We start from the raw sequence: 19,696 nt of genomic DNA, 5'->3' as shown, positions 1-19,696 counted from the left end.
TACTACCCCAGACTTTGGTCTGTCTGTACAGGTGCGTCCGGGCCCTGGATGGCAGATCTTACGTCTGTCCTGAGGAAGCTGACGAAGAAGAGGAGGAAGGTGTCGTCGTCGTCGTCTTCATCTTCTTCATCGTCGTCGGCTGCCGCCTCTTCCCCTTCGACTTCTAAGGCTTCACAGCCGAGGAAGAAGAAGGTTGCCTCCTCCCTCCTAAGAGTCTCCCTCGGAAGCTTCTCGGGACCCGTCTCACCTCGGTGGGACGGGAGGGTTCCTTCCGCTGGTCCTCCTGCTCCTTCGGGAGCGGGGCCCGTCTCTTCTTCCGCAAGGAAGAAGACTACGAGGACCAGAGGGGTACCGGCTAACACCGGTACTTCCTCGCCTGGTGTCAGTGGTTCTGCCACTGCATCAGGGTCCGTCCTCGGCCTCTCGTTCGGCGGGAGGTACCGACCGTGTACGGTCCGCCTACCAGCGACCGTGCAGCCAGGAACCAGACCCTCTGAGCCCGCTCAGCGTCAGGTTCACGGCACGGAGCGGAAGACTGGTGACAGCCGCTCACGCGACTCTCACCAGACCAGCTCTCGCTCTCGCGGCGACCAGCTGGCTACCTGGGATGACGTGACGGTCCACGACCGGCCACGGGCTGAGGCTGGGAAGAGGTCCCCGTTCGCCGGTGCCAGCCACGGGCTGGAACCAGCGACGTGACGTGCCGTGAGGACAAGCACCGGTCTCACTGTGACAGTGGAGCCTGCAGGTCGCCTGACCGTCGCTCTCACAGAAAGCGATCGGGGTACGCAACCAGCACCAGCTCTTCTGACACTCGAGATCGGGGCCGCTGTGCTCAGTCAGCCGTTCTCCACAGCGAGACGGTTTCGACCAGGCCTGCAGCTCGATCGCCACCGCGGGTTGACGATCGCCTGCAGCCCTCCAAGCCTGCTGGTTCTGCCAGCGAGCGAGGAGGGAGCGTCAGGTCTGCCTCTCCCGTACCTTCAACCTCCTCGGGTTACACCGGGAGGAGCGAGGTATTGAGGAGTGATCGTGAGGGGTGCGCCCCTCATGATCCCACCACGACGCCCTACGTGCCAGGCACGGTTCTTGGACCGGCCAGGACATATGCGCAAGTGGCTGGAGGAGACCGAGAGGGCTGTCGCTGTCCCCCTTCTTAGGAGGAAGGTTCTCGGAATATGCTCTTGTTCGAAGGGCTTAACGGTTCTACTCAGCAAGATGCTGTGACTTCCGAGATCCAGAGGAACTTTGCCGAGGTTATGGCGCTGATTCGTCAGCACAACGACCTCGGGGAAGGATCGCCGCTCCCCCAGCAGAGCCCACGTCTCGGCTCGAGTCGTTTTGGGGCCCGGCCCGAGAGGGAACCCAAATCGACGGTGGGTCTGCCGCGATCGGAGCTTGCCGACTGTGTTGAACCAGGTATCTCTCGTCTCCGGACAGAAGGCACTCTCAGTTCTGGCCGGTCGAACAAGCTACTTCACCTCCTCTACTGCGACAGAGGCGTTTTCTACGTGTCTTCGGACACCGTATTTGAATACCCCTTCGGTCCTCCTGAGAGGTTTCGACCTCGACGAGGACTGGAATGAGTCGGAGGACGGTATCGGCTCTCTCCTGTCAGGTGTCGATCAGCCCCACCCAGACGACGTTCACAGTGGCGGCAGACCCTTACCTACAGTTATGAGTTCGTAACCCTCCTCGGGAAAATACGTTTTCTCCTGACGATACGTTTTCCCAGGCTCTGAGAGCCATCGCCGTAAGGCGATGGCTGCTCCTTTTCTTCTCCAACTGCTAGTTCCGCTGGGAAGGCGAGCCAGTATCCAATTCCTCCCCCATTCCCTCTCTCCTTACGGCTACGAGGGAAAGGGGAGGGATCCTACAGAGATTTCTCTGTAAGATCCCACGTTAGGGGCTGCGCTACCCGGGGACCTTCGGGTCCTACCTGACGTAAGCCCCGGTCGTTGAGGAGGGATCCTGCCACTTTCTCGATTTCTACTGGAATCGAGTGAGGACCACCAGCCGATATCGTTTGACGAATTCGGTGGGGTTTCGCAGACTGCTTAGAATTCTACGGAATTTCTAGCGCACTCAGAGTGTTCGAGTTTTTTTACGATCTCCAAACACTTAGGCGAGACCACGGTCCCAAGTGAGCGAGAATCCCCGATAATTGTTACACGCTAATCGGGAACCTCACTTATGCTCGAATTCCTTTGTAATTTCTAGCATTTGGAAGAAGACTGCTGCTGAAAAGAAGATTGTATCTCACCAGTAGGCGATTAACCTGGAATAGAGAAGAACAGACGGGAACTTCCAGTTTGGCTGAACTATCGTCTTCGGTATTCTGTTCACCATTGAAGCTTTCCTTTGGGAAAGACTTCTCCTTCACTCTTGGCTGGTAGAGAACGAAGGCGGTCGATCTCCAATCCTTATTCTCATTCCTCGAGAGGAAAAGAATTTAGGATGGAGGTTGTGGTACAGAACCTACAAATATACTACGTATATTACCCTCGCGACATGATTCTTTTAACAGTTGAATTGTCCGGGGGGTAGGCGCCACCTTACCGTAGTTAACTCGTACGGTTTGTGACCGAGACGATTGTATCTTAATTGAACTGCAACTCGGGGTTGCCTGCAACCTCCCAGCAGTTATCAGTTTCGATTTTAGATACTTGGTATTGTCACGACAACACCAAATCAGCTTTTGTACCTTTACCGAAATCCGTTTTGTTTAAATATAATTGCTCGAGCGTATTCTTTATGCTCGATGGTTCTAGCCGAACGCATTCCTTCGTGGAAGGGATTAAACTGGCAACTCAGGATGACGAGTCCCCGAGAGCTACTGCGTATTGAACTGCCTGATAGCAGCTCAGTATCAGCTAGGTCTCCGAGATGCATGGTCTGGTTACGTCTCTCTCTCCCCTGGTTTGATTGACTACCGACCGTATCTCTACCCACAATCATGGACTTAGGTCTCTGATTAACGGCGCATTCTCGGCAATAATGAAGGACCCATCTACAGTAGGGCCTCGATAATCACGGGGGATAGGGCCCAGAACCCCCGTGATAAGTAAATACCCGTGTTATCCTGATACCCCCCTAAAATTGCTTTTAACTGCCTACTTTAATATTAACCCACCCAAGACCACTATTTCAATGTTTATAACTGCTACTTTAGTTCAGCACCATATGTCTTCAACTATCAACTTAAAAAACTAAATTCAAGACAGTTTCAAAGTTATTCTTTCCTATCTTCAATTTCCCCTTCATCAGATCAGCAAACAAACGGGTATCTTCTTCTTCCCAGCTTGTTCCCATTTTTATATGGGGTCGCCGTTTCGGATGAGCCATTTCCATCTATTTCTATCTTGTGCTTCTGCCTCATCATTCCCTTCTCATTTAGTCTCCTCTCACACAGTCCTTCCATGGTCTTTCTTGGTCTCCCTCTTTTTCTTCTTCCTTGCACCTCCACCCCCTATAGTAATGTCTCCCAGCGTGGTCCTCATCTCTCCTCAACAGGTGTCCATACCATCTCAGCCTCCCTCCTGCACTTTCTTTGATACTTCCACCACCTTAGTTTGACCCCCTTATGTAGTCATTTCTGATCCTATCCACTCTTGTTACCCCAGACATCCACCTAAGGCATTCTCATTTCTGCCACATCCATCTTCTTCTGCTCTGCTTTTCTCATGCTTGCTGTTTTCCGTACCATACAGCATTGCTGTTCTTACCACCATCTTGTTGAAATTTTCCTTTTAACCTAAGCGCGGCACTCTTTTGTCACAAAGAACTCCCGAGGCCGCTCTCCAGTTTTTGTTCCAGCCTGCCTGTACCGATGTTTTACTTCTTCTTCCATACTTCCTCCAGCGTTAACAAAAGATCCCAAATACTTAAACTTATCAACTCTCCTTATTTGCTCTCGACCAAGCTGAATACTTTCTCTATCATCCCCCTCAGTGGTGGTACACATTATTTTGTCTTGGATCTACTTACTCAATTCATCTGTGCCTCCAGTACTTGTCTCCATCTTCCAATTTTCACTTCCAGATCTTCCCTGCTCTCTGCACACAGAACAATATCATCCGCATACAATATGTTTCCATGGTTTCATGATTTGGCTGCTGCACCAAACTAAAAGTACATAGTATATCTTTTTTATGAATAATGAAACATATTTATTGATAAAAAAAGAAAAAAAACATGATTTACTGTTAAGATTACAGCACCCAACTATAATATTAATGTATTAACATCAAAATACAGCAATAAAAATCTAGTTTTGTCTTTTGTTTACGTTTAGAATCAGCTGATGGACGTTTATTACCGAAAGAATTATTTGGGTTTTGGAAAACAATTTAGTTGCCAAAAGAAATGAATTTATTAATGGAATTATTATTATCATTACTTTGTACATAATAGTTTATGGTATTATGATTCAGTAATTCATATTTTATTGAGAGAGAGAGAGAGAGAGAGAGAGAGAGAGAGCGAGAGAGAGAGAGAGAGAGAGAGAGAGAGAAGCTTGGGAGTGAAGAAAGTACTGTTGAATAGCTTGAGAGACCAGCTTAGGACGAGCGTACTGAGTACTGATACTAGCTTAGCTCGAGAAATACATAATGAAATCTGTATTTGAAATATTTTTATGGTGAATAAGAAATGAAACATGGATAGTGATAAGATATTCTCTTGTATACTGTTATAATGTGATAATCATTGAGTCAATACTAAAAGTTGTATTGAAGCAGTTTTCGTAAATCACAGAAAGAATAAAAGACCTTTTTGTTCTTTTCTCAAGATAAATATAGATCAGTATTATAGTTTTTTCTGCAAGTGATAAAAGAAATAGAGAGAGAGAGAGAGAGAGGTGAGAGAGAGAGAGAGAGAGAGAGAGAGAGAGAGAGAGAGAGGGAGAGAGTAGAGAGAGAGAGACGAGAGAGAGGGCTTGGGATGAGAGTAACTGTTGACTAGCTTGAGAGACCAGCTTAGGACAAGCGTACTGTTACTAGTTCAGCTCGAGAAATACATTAATGAAATTTTTTGTGTTTTGAAATATTTTTTATGGGTGATAAGAAATGGGGGGGGAAACAAAAACATGGATAGTTGATTCAAAAAGATTATTCCTTCTTTGTTTACTACCTGTTTGTATAAATGTGAATAAAATTCAATTGGAGTCAACTATAAAAGTTGTATTTGAGCAGTTTCGTAAATCACAGAAAGAATAAAAGACCTTTTTTGTTCTTTTATTACGATAATAAATAATAGATCAGTATTATAGTTTTTTCTGCAAGTGATAAAAGAGAGAGAGAGAGAGAGAGAAATTTGCTATTTTACATTCATAGTATTTGAACATTTGTAAATGAGTGTATCCTAAAAAAATCAATTAGTTATGAAAAGAAAGAAGAAAACACAGTAATTAGTGAATCTTGCTCTATGATAAAATTCGCGATTTTGTTAATTTTCCAGGATATACGTAGTATTTGGGCTCCACAAAAAACGTAAGTGATTTATGACAGAATTTAGAGGATACGGGTTACGTAAAAGTACATCGGTAGTTTGTAGAAACGGTTTAACCACTATCATTGTGTACGAACGAGACTAGGTTTGGTGACGTCACGGTGGCATACGTATTTTTTTTCGTGAATGAATATACATTTATGATTAAAAAAAAATATAGTTACTGTACTGCTTAGAGTACCATACTGTAATATTAATGTAGTCACATCAAACTAAAGTAATTGTTGCATGCTGTTAAACATATAAAGTGTATTTTTTCGTCTTTGAAAAATGCATTCCCCAAGGAATTATTCCTTGAAGAAGCTTTTTATTATGAAGATATGCCAATAATATAAAAGATATGCGTTTTATTATGAATATAATTATGACAATAATACATAAGGTAAAATGGTTTTATTACGTTTAAGCTTCGTCGCCGATCGCAAACAACAATACGATAATCTATGCATTATCGTTTGTATGACTGCCGTGTTTGATTACATTATACCAAAAACAATAAAGAAGTTCGAATTGAAAATTAATGTTTTTCTAAATGTTATTACTACTGTAATTACAATACTACTATTAACATTTCTAAAAGGTTAGATGACAAAGGTGCTGTTAAGTGTAATTCAGATTCAATGTTTACATTTCTGCTGGCCGCTCAACTACAAGTTGATGTCAATGATGTGGATTATTCCATGAATAGGCTACATATTATGAAGATATGCCAATAATATATAAGGTGAGAATGGTTTTATTACCTTTATTGTCAGTAAGTTTAATATTTAATATCATAATGTGAATCTGTTCATGCATTTGTTGGTTATCGGAAACCGGACGAGGCTTAGCCGACCAGGGATTCATACCAGTGATAGGTATAGACTGAGAAGTGGTCCAAGGAAAACCCACCCGTGATTAACTGAATCCGTGATTGCTTTTTTTTGATTCCGTGGACTAAAGCGAAAAGGTTTCCCCACTGTACTGCTGTGACGCTCGATTTCATCGCCTTCGACATTGAGATGAATTTTCAACAGAGATATCTCTTGGACTCTTTCATCTTTCTGTTTACCGCACGGTAACAGAAGTCTGTACTAGTCTCCCGCTGCATCGCACCACGATAATGCGAATGATTTTTGCAGACATCTGAGTTTGTCTTCAAAATATCTCGTATTCGTAGGTGTGCAATTATTCATTGTTCGCCCCGAATTAACAGATGTGTCAGAAGACATCGCCTACTCTCCGACCTGACAGCTCTACTTCCAAATGTTCAGCCCATGAGAAGCAGTTTCTTCAGGCAGTATTTCCCTGTGTCTTCATTACTAAAAAGCGCTCCGCTTTTATTGCAACTACGATCCTCACCGGACAGCAATGAAATAGCAGTTAGCGTTTCTCAGTCTTTGTAGCACAGGTTCAGAATCTTGAGAATCCTTCTCTCGGTTCAGCTGTGAAGACGTAGATTGCATTTTCTGTACACCTTCGTCTTCAACGACACATAGTGTTGTTTCTCCTTAGCTGAGAATCAACTATACTATGAGACTATCTTGCCATCAGGGACCTCGGTCTCTAGAAGGCAATTGACTTTCGCCTGTTGGGCACATGCCTTAATTTTTTTGAAAATCATCACCTCGCCTTCTGGCATCGGTGACGAACAAATTATTTGTTTAGTATCTTGGCATAACCCTTTTAAGGCGAAGGTCACGTGACTTGCTCGGGTGCTTGGACAACTTGCTCCTACTGAACGCAGTCAGTCAGCAGCTGTCAGAGCGCCCAAGTCTGTTACGAACTTCGCTGTGGACTTAGTTCGGTTGTTCCATAACAGTCTTTTCTTCGTCCTAACGGCTTGTCACAGTACCCATACCATCGACACCACAATTGATGTCGGTGTCCTATCCACTACCGAGGAAGAAGAACTTCACTGCTTGGGGATAGGAGAATGTGAGACACTTGCTGCATGCAGACGGATAGACAGTATGGGTACAGGACATCACGAAGTCGAGAAGAGGGATAGGTCATACGACCATTCCCTTCTTTTCCTCTGAGTAATTGCATGACTTTTCCTGCGAAGTCAAGCATCCAGGGGATGGGGATTCGTGACGCTCGATTTTGTACCGACGACTCAGAACCCTTCGGTTCCTGACGATCTGTTTAGAGTCCTTCACAATCCCCTCCCTAATGGACTTCACCGCCTTCGATGCGAAGGAGATGCTGCTTGTCCTGTGAAAGCGCGACCGCGCTTTCTGAAGAAACTCTACATCCCAGGCTGAGTGTTGAAGACTCTTTGTCAGCACCAAGATGACCTAGAAGTACACTCCCTCGAGTTACACAAGAACTTCTCCGTGGCGCAGGTACTGAAGGCAGGGGTCTGATACAACCAGACCACTGGCACCTCCTTCTACCTTTTGGATATTGCCCACAGGTCCTTGGATCGTTTTCCTTGGGACCCGTGGTGGCTGCTCAACACGTTGTGTAGCTAACCCAGACCCTAGCAGGCTGAACAGCATCGAGTCCTGGTGTGACTGTAAGAATAGATAAGTGAATGAGAGAGTGACTGGCTTCTCCTATCTTTTTCTCCCCCTCTACCTGTGGGTAGAGGGATACGGTCATCACCTTGCTGGATAAGGACGAGATGCAGGTGAGGCTACTCGACAGAGCCCCATCCTTATCCCTTTCACTAGGGATGGGAGCGAATATCCACCATTCCTCCCTACAAGGGGGGGGAAGTGGATGCCAACAAGAGACAAACCATAACTTTATGTTGCCTCTTGCAAATAGGAACTTGTTCTTGTTTGCTGGTACGAAGAGATACGCTTGCCTCTCTCTTAGTACTTGGTCCAGAGGTCTGACCATTGATCCTGCGGTGCACACCCCGATCAATCGGACAGAGGCTTGGATCCCTCCCTCGCTCTTACGACCAGGGAGGCATTCCAAGGTTGGGCGAACACCAGTCTGTTCACAAAGACTCAGATTCCTCCCACCAAGAAGTGAGTCTTCCTATTGTAAAAGGACCGAAGGTTTGTATGCCGTGTCGGAACAAATGACAATTTGTCCAAAATTGCATTTTTCCTAACTATACAAACCTAGGTACTTTTACACATAGTCCCCACCTCATGCCACCCCTCACTCTGCAGTTTTTTGCTTGGCCAAAAGCAAAAGTGATTTGTTTACCTCCCAGTAGCGCAGCGCGCTGGGCCGGTGTCGGGACAAGCAGTTAACTACCGAACCCCTTGTTCGAAAGCTTACGACCTATCCAGCTGCCGCTAGTACCTTCCTATTGTAAAAGGACCTCAGGTTTGTATAGTTAGGAAAAATGCAATTTTGGACAAATTGTCATTTTTTAATTACAGATGAAGCAATTGTAAACCTGTACCAACATAAACAACCAAATCCAGAAATGGCTGATTGCCGATGTCATTCGCCGTAACCATAAAAAAAAATAAAGAGCAGGCGATATTGATGTCAAGAACTGGTGAAATCACACTTAACGATTATACAATCAAGTATTGTGCATGTTTTAAATCCAACCTTGTTATTTTACAAGAAAAAGTATCTCCAAATTGCATCTCCCCTACCAGCCAAATAATGGCAATGAAGATATTGATAGTAGGCAGTCCCCGGCTGACGACGTTTCGAGGCTACGGCGGTTTTCAATTACGTACAGGTAGTCTCCAGTTTACGACGGGTTCGGCTTACAATGTTCCGAGGATAAGGCGCTTCTCAATTATATTCATCAGACATTATTTCCAGGGTTACAGTGCCTACAATGCTGATCTGGCAGATGAAATATGACACCAAAAATGCAAAATAATTAATATTTGAAGGTTTATTTTGATGAAAAATGCAATAACAATGCAGTTTACATAGTTTCCAATGCACCCAAAGCATTAAAAGTAAGGTTTTCTTAGGATTTTTTACAACGATTTTTGGCTTACAATGCGTCTCAAGAATGGAACCCTTGTCGTAACCCTGGGACTGCCTGTATATTCATCAGAAAGTATTTCCAGGTTTACAATGCAGGTTCCAGGGTTACAACGCTTACGATGCCAATGTGAGAGAAGAAATATGACTCCAAAAATGCAAAATAATTAATATTTGAAGGTTTTTTGATGAAAAATTCAATAAAAATGCAGTTTACAGTGGACCCCCAAATTCACATTCTCCGGATTCGTGGACTCATACATTTGCGGATTTCTCTCAGGAACATTTCCTCGCATTATTCGCAGAAAATTCGCCTGTTTGCTGTATTTTTCTATTAGAAACATCCACATCTACCGAAATGGTCGAAAAACGCAATTGTAACTAAAACTCTTATATTCTAGTAATATTCAATCATTTACCTTCATTTTGCAACAAATTGGAAGTCTCTAGCACAATATTTCGATTTATGGTGAATTTATGAAAAAAACTTTTTCCTTACATCCGCGCGGTAACTTCCGAAAAAATCATAAATTTTTTCGTCCGATTGTTGTAATGTTTGGACCATTTTAAATTAGCCGTTACATAAGGTTTTATATATGGAAATGTGCGCAATTTCATGTAGAGTACAACCAAAACAATCCATGGTTGTAACTTTTTTCAGTTTTGAAATATTTTCATATAAATAACGATAAGTGCCAAAATATCAACCTTCGGTCAACTTTGACTCGACCGAAATGGTCGAAAAACAGAATTGTAAGCTAAAACTCTTACATTCTAGTAATATTCAATCATTTACCTTTATTTTACAACAAATTGGAAGTCTCTAGCACAATATTTTGATTTATGGTGAATTTATGAAAAAAAAATTTTCCTTACATCCGTGCGTTAACTCTTCTGAAAAAATCATAAATTTTTTCGTCCAATTGTCGTAATGTTTGCACCATGTTAAATTAGCCATTACATAAAGTTTTATATATGAAAATGCGCACAATTTCATGTAGAATACAACCAAAAAACATTGTAAGCTAAAACACTTACATTCTAGTAATATTCAATCATTTACCTTTATTTTACAACAAATTGGAAGTCTCTAGCACAATATTTCGATTTATGGTGAATTTATGAAAAAAAAAACATTTTCCTTATGTCCGTGCGGTAACTTCCGAAAAAATCATAATTTTTTTTGCCCGATTGTCGTAATGTTTGCCCCATTTTAAATTAGCCGTTACATAAAGTTTTATATATGAAAATGTGCAAAATTTCATGTAGAATACAACAAAAAACAATCCATGGTTGTAGCTTTTATCAGTTTTGAAATATTTTCATATAAATAACGATAAATAGAAAAAATTTGTCCTTCGGTCAACTTTAACTCGACCAAAATGGTCAAAAACGCAATTGTAAGCTAAAACTATTACATTCTAGTAATATTCAATCATTTACCTTCATTTTGCAGCAAACTGGAAGTCTTTAGCACAATATTTCGATTTATGGTGAATTTATGAAATAAACTTTTTCCTTACGTCCGCGCGGTAACTCTTCCGAAAAAATCAGACATTTTTCGTCCGATTGTCGTAATGGTGTACCATTTTAAAAATTAGCAGTTACATAAAGTTTTATATATGAAAATGTGTGCAATTTCATGTAGAATACAACAAAAAACAACACATGGTTGTAGCTTTTATCAGTTTTGAAATATTTTCATATAAATAATGATAAATAGAAAAAAATTTTCCTTCGGTCAACTTTAACTCGACCGAAATGGTCTAAAACTGCAATTGTAAGCTACAACACTTACAGTCTAGTAATATTCAATCCATTACCTTCATTTTGCAACAAACGGGAAGTCTCTAGCACAATATTTCGATTTATGATGAATTTTTTAAAACAGCTTTTTTTTATGCCTCGCGTTACAAATTCATGCATCATTTTGTGATAATATTTTCTCTGTGTTCCCTTGATCGTTTTACAATGTGTTATATACCAAAATAATAGCAATTTAGTGTACAATACAACAACAAAAATTAACTCGTTAGCTTTAACCATTTTGCTTACAGCACGATTTGTATACAATTATATATGAAATTTTTTTTTGTGCTGTCCTATATCCCAATATTTATATATGATAATGATATTTTTTCCATTTCTGATGGTTGCATACTTCAGGCAATGGCAAAAAAATGAGCCAAAAATTAACTTTTAATCTTGAAAACTAAGCGTGCTGTGATTTATTGAAAAAAGAAAATTTTCCGCTTCGGCGCTCACTCGCGAACGCTGCCTGCATACGGGAGACGCTATCTGAAGAGAACTCGCCACCTCAGGCCTGAGTGTCGACGCCTCTTTGTTAGCACCGGGGAAGTCAGAGGTATTGGTCCAACCCTTACGTTCCGCAAGAACTTCTCCGTAGCACCGGGATATCGCCCACAGGTCCTTGGACACTTTTTCCTTGGGACCTGTGGTGGCTGCTCAACAAGTTGTGTAGCTTACACAGCTCCCTTGGCGGACAGAACACCATCGCATCCTTGTGTGACTACGTGATTGGATGAGTGAATGAGAGTGTGACTGGCTTCTCTTCCTCCTCCTTTCTCTCCTCTACCTGTGGGCAGAGGGCTGCGGTCGTCACTACGCAGGACAGGGATAGGAGCGGTTATCCACCACTCCCCTAACAAGGGGGAGAGTGAACGCCAACAAGAGACAAACCCATGACCTTATATTTGTCTCTTGAGTAGGAACTAGTTCTTGCCTGCTATTCATAAGAGGCATGCTTGCCTCCCTCTTATGATTTTGGTCCAGAGGTCTGACCACTGATCCTGCAGTGCACACCCCGATCAGTTGGGCAGAGGCTAGGATCCCTCCCTCTGCTCTTACGACCAGGAAGGGAACCAAGGTCGGACGATCACCAGTCTGTTCCTATGACACAGATTCCACCCACCAATAAGTGAGTCTTCCATATGTTAAAGGACTGGGGGTTTGTATTACGTGTCGGAACAAATTACAATTTCTCGTAAATTGTATTTTTCCTAACTATACAAACCTGAGGTGGTCCTTTACACATAGTCCCACCTCATGCCACCCCTCACTCTGTTCTGGGGCCTAATGCAAAGTGAAGCTTCATCTCCCAGTCGGGCGGGACACCCAACTATCGGACAAGCAGTTAACTATTAACTATCGAACCACCTTGTTCAAAAGCTTACGACCGGTTCCAGCTGGCACTGATTACATCTCATATGTTAAAGGACCTCAGGTTTGTATAATTAGGAAAAATACAACTTACGACAAATTGTAATTTTGTTGAGTAAAACTGTATTTTCCCTTTTCATGATAAAACTATTAGTATTCAGTTATAAGCGTTTTAGAGGGGTTCTAAGTATTTGCAGATTTTAGCTATTTGCAGGGGCATTTTGGGACGCATCCCGTGAATACGTGGGGTTTAGTGTATGACTATACTATTCTGTTTCATCACTGTTACGTTAATAATGGTCATGGTGAATAATTTTATAAGAATGCAGAAATTGGGTAGCTGCTTTCTCCAAAAACCACAAACTAGATTCATCAATCTCCCTTTTGCTGTGGAGAAAATTTCCACCAAGCATTCATGACTAAGATAGGACATTGCATGTTTTAAAAAATGGACTAGACCAATCCTGGAGTAGTTTCTGAGGGAAACATAGTAGTACATACAAGCAGTTTGTCTTACTGCTCTTGCATGAAAGTTTGCTAATTATCATGTTGAATGAAACCTCTCACTGTCACTTTGGCGTGAATGTTTCCCTACTGATACCTGCACTTCAGTTATCAGACTCTGCTGCTGCCTGAGCTTGCCACTTGAAAGTTCTCTTTTTTTTCTTCCATAGTGTGATTGTCTCGTCTTAAAGCTTATATTTTATTGAGACCTTCAGTTGTATACCATCTCAGGAAGCATTTGAATAGAAGAATTTATTCCTAATGTATAACCCTTGAAATAATGACATTGGGTACCAAAGGTTGATTGAGACTGCTTTCATAAATTCTTCATACTTCAGTCAGTTACTAGAATTGATTTAGTCTTCCTTGTTTCTTTTTTCAGTTGTCTCATTCCATAGCTTTTGCTAGGAAACTAGCTACATATTAGTTTTGTATGAACATGAAAATTTTTTCAAAGAAATTTTTATTCTTCATGGATGCAGGTTGTTTAGAAGAGGGCCTTTTTTCCCTTCCCCCTTATTAGTTCTAGCATCCCACTATGCTTATGTAACAGGTTATGTATAAAACATTGAGTAAAATGTAATTGAAGCCCCCTTGTCATTTATTCACATCTATGAAGCATTTTAGGTCTGACCATTGTGATTGAGGGAGTGGCTTCTTGAAAATTGTGGTCTGTTTAATAAAATATGAAAAACTGATCTAAAGATGATTTTTATGTAGTAAAGAGAAATATTTGTGCAAATAACTTTTAAGAAAATATTACTGGTATGTAGTAGATTACAAAAATTATTAATGAAGGTAAAATCCTCTCCCCAGGAATATTTGAAGAAGCTTTGATGAAGAATTTGGATGTTCATAATCAAATAGCTTGTTTAAGAGAAGATGGTGATGTATATATACAGCAGATCCACCAACCTGGCGCACAAGTTTTGCATTCTCAAAATAAAAGTGAGTTTACCATATGTGTACTGTGGACTTAATGTTTTGGTATGTTTATGAAATTTTAAAAAATATATTATTTGACATTGATGTACCTGAAATCTGTGATAATTTTATCTTAAGCATCAATTGCTAAGGTTTATTTTGTGGTAATTGATTTTATGTTATTACTTGAGTAAAATGTGTTCTCACAGAACAAAAAAGTACAGGAATGATTACCAGCACATGCTCTCTCTCTCTCTTCCTCCTCTTATCTCTCTCTCTCTCTCTCTCTCTCTCTCTCTCTCTCTCTCTCTCTCTCTCTCTCTCTCTCTCTCTCTCTCTCTCTCTCTCTCTCTCTCTCTTTTAGAATATGAAACAATATTGGGATTTAATTAATGCTGTCCATGTTATTAATTTAATTTTGCATTTTGTTTTTCATCTGTTCACTTTGTCTTTCAACCAAACTATCCTATTTTTCAACTTGACCAACCATACATACTCCATTTTGCACTGCTGATTTAAGGAGAAATCTTTATTTGAGTTGTGCAAGACAATGAATATGACTCACTGGTCTTTTTAAGTTACCTGAACTTTGTAATAATACCTAATAATGATTATTACTTTAGGATAGTCTTTCAACAATTTTCACTTTTCATTCATTCATTCTTATAAACTACTTTAAAATAAAATACGTAGTAATAATAAATAAAACATAAATAATGGCAGTATGTGAGTGAATGTTTAAATAAGAAAACAAGAAAAGAATACAGTGGTGTGTTTGAGTGGAGCTTCAAGCAAAAATCTGCTAACCAAAGACTGCAGAAGGTACAGACACTGGAAAATCCAAGATTTTTTGAACATTAGTTATTAGGTCACCAACCAATGTGAGGCAGCAAAATTGTGCATTGAAAATTACTCAATAGCCATAGCTAGTAGCACACCAACACAGTTAAGCAAAAAATAATTTAAGTGAAGGGTTGTTTGGTGCATCCAACAGCTAATAAATAAATGAGTGAATTAAAGATTATAGAAATAGTGTATGTTCAAGCATATTGAGAAGTAAGGAACATAAAACCAAGAATGTTGAGGGCCTTGATTCAAAAGCTTTGGTGCAGCTTCTGGTTTGACATAACAGTACTATATTGGACTGAACTGGGTGCCAAAATGATTAAGCGGCCATAAATAGCAGCCCTAATACTCCAATTATGCAAAACATACCAGAATACATACATATAGGGGATGTTAACCACACCAGATACTCAACACAGTACAGTATTTGTAACTTTTCCATTGTGAATTCCATCCAGAAGTTACTACTTACTAAGAAAACTCAAATACCAATATCAGGAATAAATACTTCTTTGTATTCTGTCCAGAATAATACTTGCATTGTAAAAAGATGTTTGGCCTCATACATGAGTTGTAGATTATCATTTGTAGAGTAGTAGGAGTGTGGAGTCTTAGAATTACCTTTTAGCCAAAGGGAATAAACATTTTGATTGTAATCAAAGCCAAAGGGAATAAACATTTTGATTGTAACCAAAGTGATGATCATATTTTATATTCCAGAAGTGAACTTAACAAGTGCAACTGTAGAACATGCTGTCATTCATTTGATGTTACAACACTACATCAACCAGAGCATTCACCTTTTAATCCGACCTGCTCTTGTTGCACAGGCCCTGGTATCTATGGTTGATCATAACCCAGTATGCCCTGTTGGTAAGTTTAGCTTTTTTGAGTTACTCTCATGAGTAAAAATGTCTTAATTGCTGTAGGATGGTTAGCTTTATTTTTCATTATTTTACTTTACATTTTTCTTGAGTTGTTAATATAGATATATACATCATGAATGACCCAGTGTATATATTTTTTATTAGTATATATTAGATGTTCATTAGAAATATTTTCAAGTAGAATTCCCTTTGTTAAGTAGATATTAGAGATTGATGTAAAACATTTTCTAGTAGAATTTAGCTACCCCAATAACTTTGGTAACATGCTCACAGAGGGAGAAAACAGCCTTGTTAGTAATGGTGTTAATCCTGAAATGCAAGAAAGATTTATGTCAGGTAAGATGGAATGTTCTGCTTCACATGGTGTATATTGTGTTAATGCTGTTTGCAATTTTCTGTTGTGAAATGCTCAAAAGTACCTGTAATATCCATTCTAGGAATGAGAAACTGTCATTCCCATGTCATAGATGTTTCGTCTTTAGCCATGATTTAACTTTCCTCATATTAAGTCTTAAGTATGGCTTCACAGCGATTAATTTTGTGAAAAGTATTTTGTAGTAATATTAACTAATTTTTCAAGTAAAGTAACTACGTATTCAAATGTCATGTTCCTTGGAGTGCTATATGCATGTTTGAACCAGTTATCAGCATGCCCAACCATATGCAATATTGCCGAGTTATACATCACATCTTTTCTCCAGGTCCTCATATAGTGCTCATTAATACTGGACAGTATATCTAAAAGCACAAAATAGTGCTTGTAGCATGTGATTGTGATATATGGTGTGTCATTTACTGACAAAATGCTTTGAATTTTTGAGTTTTGATTAGCCTTTTTTTTTCTTTTTTTTTTTGCAAATGATTTGATTAGCTTTTTTCTTTTTGCAAAGGATTTCATTCCCAGAGACTCGTGTAAAAAAAAATTAGTGTTTTTCATTGTTACATTTTTCATTGGTTCCTCTTGTTTAAATGTAGTCATGGACAGATTCTTTTATTATTTTTTTATGTATGTGTATCAGGAGAACTGGCATCATACTGCCCATGCTTGGCCATGTTCTGAAGAAAAGAGATGTGAGAGAAGTAAGAAAAATTATAACTCCAAAGTAATTTGAAAGAATACATGCATGTTAAAATTCTCCAGTACAACATTAGGAATTATTTTTCCTCTTTTATGTGCCTTACCTTTCTGCTAGTGACTGTCCTTGAAAGCTTTGAGTGATCATTACTGTTATTACTAATACTGCTTATGTTGTGTGTATACACTTCAAAAATTTATTAAATTGAAGGAGTAAATCATATTTTTATTGTGGATAGGAGTGTCTTTCTTATTTGAAACTCGGAAGGCTATATAGAAGTAGTAATGGGTTTGTATTAAAATGCTCTGTGCATTTTGCACTATATTTTTTCAATTTGCCTATCACCAGACCTTTTATGAATTGTTTATTTTTTATTTTATTCTTATTTTAATAGTATTTTTCCAGTTTACTTTTTTCTTTGATACAACAGGCAACAGACTATTCACATAATTGTATTTTGTTTTTCATTTTTTGTGTACTTGTCATGGCTCTGTCACTCATAGAGATGCTACAGCAAAGATGTGATGGCCTGTGGGTTATTTATATGTATGTATAAACAGTGTTTCAATTTTTTACATACAACCTCTTCACTTTTAGTAGTCACTGGATCAGGTTTAATTCTTCCTTTTTGTGTCTGTCTGTCTTAAGAGATGGTTACATTGTTAGTAACAATTACAATATTGTGTGAGCGATTGTTATAATTTTACAAAATGAAAAAATGTTGAGAAAAAAACATAACTTGGTAAAATTAACACCTTTTTTTACGGCTGACTTGGTTGAAAATATTTACTTTTCAACTTCTTGTAGAAAGTACAGAAGTTTTTTATAATTTTTTCTTATACCATGTGTATATGCATATCTACCTCTTTCCATTTTTTTCCTTTTTTTAAATTGGCAATCCTTAAAGGGGAACTTATGGTTAATAGCCATTAAATTTTGTCAAACAGAACTTTTAATAAGCTAAAAAATGAGCCATTGCTCAAATCTGTACTTAATCCCATTGTTTTACAATTTAATTTCAAAGTAGCGCCAAGATACTTCAATGGAGAGCGCCATATCTCTTGGATTCGACCATGTTGCCATCTGGCAGATTAATACCAATGACGTGGTGCCGCGGTCGCCTCAATAACAAGAGCAGCGAAGCACGCGTATTGTAGAGTATTCATCCTCGGTATTGTCCTCGTTTTAGGTCAATTGTCATTCAAATAGTGTCAATTATGCCAACTTGTATTGCGTTTGGTTGTGCCAATACTTCTGGCAAGTGTCCAAAAGGCATAACATTCCATACGATTCCGTCAAATAAAGAAAAATCAAGTCACTGGCTGATGGCTCTTCGAAGGGAGGATATCGACATACATAAAATCTTTCAACCTACGATGCAAACCACTGTCTGTTCAGAACCTTTCTTGCCAACAGATTTAAAATATGACATTAGGATCAGGATATTACATATGGCTATGAAATTTATTTATATAATATGTTTAGGGAACTTAATTTCCCTCTGAACAGACCATGGTACCGACAAAGATAGGGCGGCTATCTACCGATATCTTTACTTTGGTGCCTCCGCTTGTATGCATTTGAATTTAAATTTATTCTTGTCAAATGCCATGTGTGGTGTGATGGCATGAACGGCATTTTTTTAAACGTGTGTGTGTGTGTCCATGAATTGATGAGGGCCTTCACTTAGTCTTTTTAACTAGTTTAATTAATGGGGTTTTAGAATTTAGGGCTGTTTATGCCTAACCAGGCATACTTCAGGCTACTTCTTTATTTACCATTTCAATCATATATTTTCAGCTGACAAATACAAACCAAAAAGGATATTATCTAAAGATGCTGTTCCTTCAGAATAGTTCTGCCTGTCTGAGCCGACCGCTACATGACATCACGCATAACAGATGAGCCACACAAAATGGCAGTGCCCAAGGTGCAATGGAAAATTGGTTGTAAAAAATAAGAAAATGCCCCTTTCAAAAAACTTTTTTCACCAGGGGTACTTAAATAGAATAATACTATAGTGTATGGAACAGCTAAAATTCAACCATAAGTTCCCCTTTAAATTTAGCCTGGTCTATGGGTGTGTTTAATTTTAGGCCGGACTATGAGGGCTAAACATGTTCGAGAAATGTACAGTAAAGAGGAAGATATGCTTTTTACTTTAACCCTTTCTCTTACCAATGTCAGATATGAACGTCCTCCAAATTTAAATCCTTTGCTTACTGATGATGTATGCAAATGTAAAAAAAAAAAATTACACAAACCAAGATGATCATATTCAGTGTCCATTTCTTTTTCTTTTTACATATGTAACATGTATGTTTATTTATTTTGTATAGTTTTAGTTTTTTATTTTATAATTACAGTACATATTTATCTTTTTTTCTGCAAGAGAGAGGGAGAGAAATTTTTTATATACGTATAAGTAAAATATATGTTGATACTATATGTATTTGTTTTGTGTAGTTTCAGGTTTTTATGTATTTTTTGAGGGAAAGTGCAAAATGATCATATATATTGTAATTTCTACCCATTATTTTACCTATATAAGTTATTTTAGGAGGAATTTTATGCCATTGTATATATAGAACAATCATTCAGCCGCAAAAAGAAACTATTCAGCAGTCTACCTTGTAAACTGTCAGTGCTACACATCTTTCAACAGAAAAGGTATTAACATTTTTTGCATCTACAAATACGTAACTAGGTAATATACCTGAGTGTGCTATGGACAAAAAGCAAAAACTATTGCAATTAGTTTTTTTTTTTCGGGGGGGCAGGGGGGGAAGTGCAAAATTTTCTTACATTTCATAATTTCTGCTCACTAATATATGTAATGGTTTATTGGGTTTTTTTTTTGTGCCATTGTATCGA

General features: G+C 39.3%; 2 protein-coding genes across 4 annotated transcripts in view; one reads left to right on the top strand and one right to left on the bottom strand.

Moving 5' to 3' along the window:
- Window positions 1-19,696, bottom strand: part of LOC135215636 (phosphopentomutase-like) — a 181,799-nt gene that overhangs the window by 58,466 nt on the left and 103,637 nt on the right. The window lies entirely within an intron of this gene.
- The window catches only part of LOC135215634 (dihydroxyacetone phosphate acyltransferase-like), a gene marked incomplete at its 5' end in the record, with an annotated part of 52,896 nt that overhangs the window by 26,783 nt on the left and 6,417 nt on the right, over window positions 1-19,696 (top strand). The window contains 3 exon segments of one of the 2 annotated variants that reach the window (XM_064250554.1): window positions 13,906-14,037; window positions 15,580-15,732; window positions 16,020-16,082. In XM_064250554.1, coding sequence (XP_064106624.1) covers window positions 13,906-14,037; window positions 15,580-15,732; window positions 16,020-16,082 — 348 coding nt within the window. 2 annotated transcript variants of the gene reach the window in all.

The sequence above is a fragment of the Macrobrachium nipponense genome, chromosome 5 (assembly GCF_015104395.2).
Source record: "Macrobrachium nipponense isolate FS-2020 chromosome 5, ASM1510439v2, whole genome shotgun sequence".
In the NCBI taxonomy this organism is placed as follows: Eukaryota; Metazoa; Arthropoda; class Malacostraca; order Decapoda; family Palaemonidae; genus Macrobrachium; species Macrobrachium nipponense.
The sequence above is the reverse complement of the archived record's forward strand: the minus strand, read 5'-3'. Positions and strand labels throughout refer to the sequence as shown.